Here is a 10000-nt window from a genome sequence, read left to right as displayed (position 1 = left end):
TACGGGGTCTGAAATCTATTGACACTTTTGATTAAGACTATGAGATAAATCATTTCAATACAGAGCAATATGCTACGGTTTTATTGTGATGGAATTATATTATTTTATACTAATACCCATTGTTCAGAGAAAGATATTTTGTCAAATAAAACAATACTTTCTTTTTTTCTCTCTCATAAATTTAGGGGTCCAAATTGATTGACCACCCCCTCCCCCTCCTCCTCCCCTCCCCCTCCCCCAAAAAAAAAAGATTCTGTATTCAGGAGCTACACGCTAGATGCATAAAGAAATCTTAGGGATTTATTATAAGGAACAAAGAACCTAACCAACCGTTCAGTACAGGGTTTAGTTAGTTTATTGTTCAGTGTTTTTATGAAGGTCATGCCTCCTCATGCATCGCCGTGGGAACTAGAGGTGCTGAGGGGGCTTCAGCACCGCCTGGAAAATGTATAACCCAAACAATTACAAAAGTAGTGCTAATCCTGTACTAACTGACCTTTACTAGTCCTGTATTAACAGACCTTTACTAGTCCTGTATTAACAGACCTTTACTAGTCCTGTATTAACAGACCTTTACTAGTCCTGTATTAACAGACCTTTACTAGTCCTGTATTAGAGGACCTTTACTAGTCCTGTATTAACAGACCTTTACTAGTCCTGTATTAACAGACCTTTACTAGTCCTGTATTAACAGACCTTTACTAGTCCTGTATTAACAGACCTTTACTAGTCCTGTATTAGAGGACCTTTACTAGTCCTGTATTAACAGACCTTTACTAGTCCTGTATTAGAGGACCTTTACTAGTCCTGTATTACTAGTCCTGTATTAATAGACCTTTACTCGTCCTGTATTGACAGACCTTTATTAGTCCTGTATTAACAGACCTTTACTAGTCCTGTATTGACAGACCTTTACTAGTCCTGTATTAGAGGACCTTTACTAGTCCTGTATTAACAGACCTTTACTAGTCCTGTATTAACAGACCTTTACTAGTCCTGTATTAACAGACCTTTACTAGTCCTGTATTAACAGACCTTTACTAGTCCTGTATTAACAGACCTTTACTAGTCCTGTATTAACAGACCTTTACTAGTCCTGTATTAACAGACCTTTACTAGTCCTGTATTAGAGGACCTTTACTAGTCCTGTATTAACAGACCTTTACTAGTCCTGTATTAACAGACCTTTACTAGTCCTGTACTAACAGACCTTTACTAGTCCTGTACTAACAGACCTTTACTAGTCCTGTACTAACAGACCTTTACTAGTCCTGTACTAACAGACCTTTACTAGTCCTGTATTACAAGTCCTGTATTAATTAACAGACCTTTACTAGTCCTGTATTACTAGTCCTGTACTAACAGACCTTTACTAGTCCTGTATTACTAGTCCTGTACTAACAGACCTTTACTAGTCCTGTATTACTAGTCCTGTACTAACAGACCTTTAGTAGTCCTGTACTAACAGACCTTTACTAGTCCTGTATTACTAGTCCTGTACTAACAGACCTTTACTAGTCCTGTATTAACAGACCTTTACTAGTCCTGTATTACTAGTCCTGTACTAACAGACCTTTACTAGTCCTGTATTACTAGTCCTGTACTAACATACCTTTACTAGTCCTGTATTACTAGTCCTGTACTAACAGACCTTTACTAGTCCTGTATTACTAGTCCTGTACTAACAGACCTTTACTAGTCCTGTATTACTAGTCCTGTACTAACAGACCTTTACTAGTCCTGTATTACTAGTCCTGTATTACTAGTCCTGTATTACTAGTCCTGTATTACTAGTCCTGTATTACTAGTCCTGTACTAACAGACCTTTACTAGTCCTGTACTAACAGACCTTTACTAGTCCTGTACTAACAGACCTTTACTAGTCCTGTACTAACAGACCTTTACTAGTCCTGTACTAACAGACCTTTACTAGTCCTGTACTAACAGACCTTTACTAGTCCTGTATTAGAGGACCTTTACTAGTCCTGTATTACTAGTCCTGTATTACTAGTCCTGTACTAACAGACCTATATAGATGTCTGCAATGCTTTCTTCTTCCCCATAGGCCTCTGGTCTAAAGTAGTGCACTATATATAGGGAATAGGGTGCCATAGGGTTATGGTCTAAAGTAGTGCACTATATATAGGGAATAGGGTGCCATAGGCCTCTGGTCTAAAGTAGTGCACTATATATGGAATAGGGTGCCATAGGGCCCAGGTCTAAAGTAGTGTACTATATATAGGGAATAGGGTGCCATAGGCCTCTGGTCTAAAGTAGTGCACTATATAGGGAATAGGGTGCCATAGGCCTCTGGTCTAAAGTAGTGCACTATATATGGAATAGGGTGCCATAGGCCTCTGGTCTAATGTAGTGCACTATATATGGAATAGGGTGCCATAGGCCTCTGGTCTAAAGTAGTGCACTATATATGGAATAGGGTGCCATAGGCCTCTGGTCTAAAGTAGTGCACTATATATATGGAATAGGGTGCCATAGGCCTCTGGTCTAAAGTAGTGCACTATATAGGGAATAGGGTGCCATAGGGCTCTGGTCTAAAGTAGTGCACTATATATATGGAATAGGGTGCCATAGGCCTCTGGTCTAAAGTAGTGCACTATATATGGAATAGGGTGCCATAGGCCTCTGGTCTAAAGTAGTGCACTATATATATGGAATAGGGTGCCATAGGCCTCTGGTCTAAAGTAGTGCACTATATAGGGAATAGGGTGCCATAGGGCTCTGGTCTAAAGTAGTGCACTATATATATGGAATAGGGTGCCATAGGGCTCTGGTCTAAAGTAGCACTATATATATGGAATAGGGTGCCATAGGGCTCTGGTCTAAAGTAGTGCACTATATATATGGAATAGGGTGCCATAGGCTCTGGTCTAAAGTAGTGCACTATATATGGAATAGGGTGCCATAGGGCTCTGGTCTAAAGTAGTGCACTATATATGGAATAGGGTGCCATAGGCCTCTGGTCTAAAGTAGTGCACTATATATGGAATAGGGTGCCATAGGCCTCTGGTCTAAAGTAGTGCACTATATATGGAATAGGGTGCCATAGGCCTCTGGTCTAAAGTAGTGCACTATATATGGAATAGCCATAGGCCTCTGGTCTAAAGTAGTGCACTATATATGGAATAGGGTGCCATAGGCCTCTGGTCTAAAGTAGTGCACTATATATGGAATAGGGTGCCATAGGCCTCTGGTCTAAAGTAGTGCACTATATAGGGAATAGGGTGCCATAGGGCTCTGGTCTAAAGTAGTGCACTATATATATGGAATAGGGTGCCATAGGGCTCTGGTCTAAAGTAGTGCACTATATATAGGGAATAGGGTGCCATAGGGCTCTGGTCTAAAGTAGTGCACTATATATATGGAATAGGGTGCCATAGGCCTCTGGTCTAAAGTAGTGCACTATATATAGGGAATAGGGTGCCATAGGCCTCTGGTCTAAAGTAGTGCACTATATAGGGAATAGGGTGCCATAGGCCTCTGGTCTAAAGTAGTGCACTATATATGGAATAGGGTGCCATAGGCCTCTGGTCTAATGTAGTGCACTATATATGGAATAGGGTGCCATAGGCCTCTGGTCTAAAGTAGTGCACTATATATGGAATAGGGTGCCATAGGCCTCTGGTCTAAAGTAGTGCACTATATATATGGAATAGGGTGCCATAGGCCTCTGGTCTAAAGTAGTGCACTATATAGGGAATAGGGTGCCATAGGGCTCTGGTCTAAAGTAGTGCACTATATATATGGAATAGGGTGCCATAGGCCTCTGGTCTAAAGTAGTGCACTATATATGGAATAGGGTGCCATAGGCCTCTGGTCTAAAGTAGTGCACTATATATATGGAATAGGGTGCCATAGGCCTCTGGTCTAAAGTAGTGCACTATATATAGGGAATAGGGTGCCATAGGCCTCTGGTCTAAAGTAGTGCACTATATATGGAATAGGGTGCCATAGGCCTCTGGTCTAAAGTAGTGCACTATATATGGAATAGGGTGCCATAGGGCTCTTGTCTAAAGTAGTGCACTATATAGGGAATAGGGTGCCATAGGCCTCTGGTCTAAAGTAGTGCACTATATAGGGAATAGGGTGCCATAGGGTTCTGGTCTAAAGTAGTGCACTATATATGGAATAGGGTGCCATAGGGCTCTGGTCTAAAGTAGTGCACTATATATATGGAATAGGGTGCCATAGGGCTCTGGTCTAAAGTAGTGCACTATATATATGGAATAGGGTGCCATAGGGCTCTGGTCTAAAGTAGTGCACTATATATATGGAATAGGGTGCCATAGGCCTCTGGTCTAAAGTAGTGCACTATATATATGGAATAGGGTGCCATAGGGTTCTGGTCTAAAGTAGTGCACTATATATATGGAATAGGGTGCCATAGGCCTCTGGTCTAAAGTAGTGCACTATATATATGGAATAGGGTGCCATAGGGTTCTGGTCTAAAGTAGTGCACTATATATGGAATAGGGTGCCATAGGCCTTTGGTCTAAAGTAGTGCACTATATAGGGAATAGGGTGCCATAGGGTTCTGGTCTAAAGTAGTGCACTATATATAGGGAATAGGGTGCCATAGGGTTCTGGTCTAAAGTAGTGCACTATATAGGGAATAGGGTGCCATAGGGCTCTGGTCTAAAGTAGTGCACTATATATAGGGAATAGGGTGCCATAGGGTTCTGGTCTAAAGTAGTGCACTATATATAGGGAATAGGGTGCCATAGGGCTCTGGTTTAAAGTAGTGCACTATATATATGGAATAGGGTGCCATAGGGTTCTGGTCTAAAGTAGTGCACTATATATAGGGAATAGGGTGCCATAGGCCTCTGGTCTAAAGTAGTGCACTATATATATGGAATAGGGTGCCATAGGGTTCTGGTCTAAAGTAGTGCACTATATAGGGAATAGGGTGCCATAGGGTTCTGGTCTAAAGTAGTGCACTATATATAGGGAATAGGGTGCCATAGGGCTCTGGTCTAAAGTAGTGCACTATATATAGGGAATAGGGTGCCATAGGGCTCTGGTCTAAAGTAGTGCACTATATATAGGGAATAGGGTGCCATAGGGCTCTGGTCTAAAGTAGTGCACTATATATAGGGAATAGGGTGCCATAGGGCTCTGGTCTAAAGTAGTGCACTATATATGGAATAGGGTGCCATAGGGCTCTGGTCTAAAGTAGTGCACTATATATGGAATAGGGTGCCATAGGGCTCTGGTCTAAAGTAGTGCACTATATATAGGGAATAGGGTGCCATAGGGCTCTGGTCTAAAGTAGTGCACTATATAGGGAATAGGGTGCCATAGGGTTCTGGTCTAAAGTAGTGCACTATATAGGGAATAGGGTGCCATAGGTTTCTGGTCTAAAGTAGTGCACTATATATGGAATAGGGTGCCATAGGGTTCTGGTCTAAAGTAGTGCACTATATATGGAATAGGGTGCCATAGGGTTCTGGTCTAAAGTAGTGCACTATATAGGGAATAGGGTGCCATAGGGTTCTGGTCTAAAGTAGTGCACTATATAGGGAATAGGGTGCCATAGGGCTCTGGTCTAAAGTAGTGCACTATATATAGGGAATAGGATGCCATAGGGTTCTGGTCTAAAGTAGTGCACTATATACAGGGAATAGGGTGCCATAGGGCTCTGGTCTAAAGTAGTGCACTATGTATAGGGAATAGGGTGCCATAGGGTTCTGGTCTAAAGTAGTGCACTATATATAGGGAATAGGGTGCCATAGGGTTCTGGTCTAAAGTAGTGCACTATATAGGGAATAGGGTGCCATAGGGTTCTGGTCTAAAGTAGTGCACTATATCGGGAATAGGGTGCCATAGGGTTCTGGTCTAAAGTAGTGCACTATATAGGGAATATATAGGGAATAGGGAATAGGGTGCCGTTTGGGATCTAGCCATTCTCTCACAACTGTAATTCAGATAAATGCTTTCACACACACACTATAATCTACAGAGATCTGCTGTGTCCTATAGTTAGATACAAGGACTGCTGAACTAACATCATTCTATAGGGTCACACTATAATCTACAGAGATCTGCTGTGTCCTATAGTTAGATACAAGGACTGCTGAACTAGCATCATTCTATAGGGTCACACTATAATCTACAGAGATCTGCTGTCAGATACAAGGACTGCTGAACTAACATCATTCTATAGGGTCACACTATAATCTACAGAGATCTGCTGTTAGATACAAGGACTGCTGAACTAACATCATTCTATAGGGTCACACTATAATCTACAGAGATCTGCTGTTAGATACAAGGACTGCTGAACTAGCATCATTCTATAGGGTCACACTATCATCTACAGAGATCTGCTGTGTCCTATAGTTAGATACAAGAACTGCTGAACTAGCATCATAAAAGGTGACAGACGTGTTGATTATTGTTTTCCTCTGAAACTGGCAGTCTTCTCTAATTGCGTTGTGTATCCAGGCCTTAACTTTCCCTGTCTCTTGTTCCTTCCACCCCGTCTGCCCACCCAACTGTCTACCTGTCTCCTCAATGATTGATTTACCCCTCAAAAAAAAAACGATGATTCATGCATTCTCTGAAATGCGTTGGTTTTACCAATATAATATGACATTTTTCCAAAACAAACTTTTCTATTGTCCTAGACAATTGTTGTTCTATTGCTCTATTGTTCTAGAGTTGCCAAATGCATCTTTCATCTTTCCATCCTCTCTCTCCTCAGTGGTGACCTGCCCTCCGCCTCCTCCCATCCACAACGGGCTCCTGGAGGGCTCCGTGTTTGAGTGGGGTACCAGCGTGAGCTACAGCTGCCTGCCCGGGTACGAGCTCTCCTTCCCGGCTATCCTCACCTGTGTGGGCCTGGGCTCCTGGAGAGATCTGCCTCAGATCTGCCTCAGTGTCTGCGTGAGTCAACACAACAAACACCTTCATGTTTTAAAGATACAGGTTTTCAACTCTACAAAGAGGTTAGGAGAAACAGGTTTCAACTCTACAAAGAGGTTAGGAGACACAGGTTTCAACTCTACAAAGAGGTTAGGAGATACAGGTTTCCAACACGTAGATAATAATAATTAATATATAATAAATAATAATTAGTAATATATAATTAATAATACTAATTGATATATAATCACTACTAATAATTAATATATAATTAATAGTAATAATTAATCTATAATTAATAATAATAATTAATAATGATAAGTCATATAATAATTAATAATAATAATAATTAATATAATAATTAATATATAATTAATAACACTAATTAATAATAATAATTAGTAGTAATTAATATAATAATTAATAATTATTCTTTAGTTTGTGTCCCTTTCTTGTATCTTAACCAACAACAGCATCGCCAACAGGTGCATAAATACACACCAATCACCAACTATAGCAGACAACAGCATCACCAACTATAGCAGACAACAGCATCACCAACTATAGCAGACAACAGCATCACCAACTATAGCAGACAACAGCATCACCAACTATAGCAGACAACAGCATCACCAACTATAGCAGACAACAGCATCACCAACTATAGCAGACAACAGCATCACCAACTATAGCAGACAACAGCATCACCAACTATAGCAGACAACAGCATCACCAACTATAGCAGATCACCAACTATAGCAGACATCACCAACTATAGCAGACAACAGCATCACCAACTATAGCAGACAACAGCATCACCAACTATAGCAGACAACAGCATCACCAACTTTAGCAGACAACAGCATCACCAACTATAGCAGACAACAGCATCACCAACTATAGCAGATCAACAGCATCACCAACTATAGCAGATAACAGCATCACCAACTATAGCAGATAACAGCATCACCAACTACAGATAGATAACAGCATCACCAACTATAGCAGATAACAGCATCACCAACTATAGCAGACAACAGCATCACCAACTATAGCAGACAACAGCATCACCAACTATAGCAGACAACAGCATCACCAACTATAGCAGACAACAGCATCACCAACTATAGCAGACAACAGCATCACCAACTATAGCAGACAACAGCATCACCAACTATAGCAGACAACAGCATCACCAACTATAGCAGACAACAGCATCACCAACTATAGCAGACAACAGCATCACCAACTATAGCAGACAACAGCATCACCAACTATAGCAGACAACAGCATCACCAACTATAGCAGACAACAGCATCACCAACTATAGCAGACAACAGCATCACCAACTATAGCAGATAACAGCATCACCAACATATATACACACCAATCACCAACTATAGCAGACAACAGCATCACCAACTATAGCAGACAACAGCATCACCAACTATAGCAGACAACAGCATCACCAACTATAGCAGATAACAGCATCACCAACATATATACACACACAATCACCAACTATAGCAGACAACACATGGATACAGTTCCTAATTCAGATCGTAAATTATTCTGGTGGGAATGAATGATTTCTGGGCTCTGCCGGTTTTGTGAAGATGGACTCTGTATCTGCGGCCTGATGGTAGGAGCTGGTACTCCTGGTTGAGTGGATGTGATAGTTCGGTGGCAACTGCCATGGTATATTGTTTCTGAGATGTTCAACTCTCTACAAACCCATAGATTGCCATGGTATAGTGTTTCTGAGATGTTCAACTCTCTACAAACACATAGATTGCCATGGTATAGTGTTTCTGAGATGTTCAACTCTCTACAAACCCATAGATTGCCATGGTATAGTGTTTCTGAGATGTACAAAGAGGTAGATTGCATATTGTCCTGTATAAAAACAGCATGTTGTCTTCTATATTGTGATGAATAAGAGGCTTGCTACAATGCACAGCTGAGAGATTTGAGATGTTAAACAACGGGACAAAGTGCTGACCATGTAAATCCTGAAAAGTGATAATATATGCATAGTGTGCAGTAAATGCTTCCTCTATTATCCCCAGTAGATTGGTTCTACTAAATCAAGTACAGTACAGAGCCAATACAGAGCTGGGTCTTTACACTGCTGAATATAGAGATTAACACCACAGCAGTACAGCACAGTACAGGGTAATACCACTAGATTAACACCACAGCACAGCAGTACCACTAGATTAACACCACAGCAGTACAGTATAGGGTAATACCATTAGATTAACACCACAGCAGTACAGTATAGGGTAATACCACTAGATTAACACCACAGCAGTACAGTACAGGGTAATACCACTAGATTAACACCACAGCAGTACAGTAAAGTATAGGGTAATACCACTAGATTAACACCACAGCAGTACAGTAAAGTATAGGGTAATACCACTAGATTAACACCACAACAGTACAGTACAGTACAGGGTAATACCACTAGATTAACACCACAGCAGTACAGTATAGGGTAATACCACTAGATTAACACCACAGCAGTACAGTAAAGTATAGGGTAATACCACTAGATTAACACCACAGCAGTACAGTACAGTACAGGGTAATACCACTAGATTAACACCACAACAGTACAGTACAGTACAGGGTAATACCACTAGATTAACACCACAGTAGTACAGTACAGTACAGGATAATACCACTAGATTAACACCACAGCAGTACAGTACAGGGTAATACCACTAGATTAACACCACAGCAGTACAGTACAGTACAGTACAGGGTAATACCACTAGATTAACACCACAGCAGTACAGTATAGGGTAATACCACTAGATTAACACCACAGCAGTACAGTACAGTACAGTACAGGGTAATACCACTAGATTAACACACCACAGCAGTACATTACAGGGTAATACCACTAGATTAACACCACAGTAGTACAGTACAGTACAGGGTAATACCACTAGATTAACACCACAGCAGTACAGTACAGTACAGTATAGGGTAATTCCACTAGATTAACACCACAGCAGTACAGTACAGTATAGGGTAATACCACTAGATTAACACCACAGCAGTACAGTACAGGGTAATACCACTAGATTAACACCACAGTAGTACA

General features: G+C 41.0%; 1 protein-coding gene across 1 annotated transcript in view; it reads left to right on the top strand.

Annotated features, from left to right (window-relative positions):
• The window catches only part of LOC112264194 (CUB and sushi domain-containing protein 3-like), a 91186-nt gene that overhangs the window by 43575 nt on the left and 37611 nt on the right, over window positions 1-10000 (top strand). Inside the window, exon 8 of the mRNA XM_042316891.1 lies at window positions 6725-6910. Coding sequence (XP_042172825.1) covers window positions 6725-6910 — 186 coding nt within the window. The remainder of the gene's footprint in view (window positions 1-6724; window positions 6911-10000) is intronic.

This window comes from Oncorhynchus tshawytscha, unplaced genomic scaffold, assembly GCF_018296145.1.
Source record: "Oncorhynchus tshawytscha isolate Ot180627B unplaced genomic scaffold, Otsh_v2.0 Un_contig_4095_pilon_pilon, whole genome shotgun sequence".
In the NCBI taxonomy this organism is placed as follows: Eukaryota; Metazoa; Chordata; class Actinopteri; order Salmoniformes; family Salmonidae; genus Oncorhynchus; species Oncorhynchus tshawytscha.
The sequence above is the reverse complement of the archived record's forward strand: the minus strand, read 5'-3'. Positions and strand labels throughout refer to the sequence as shown.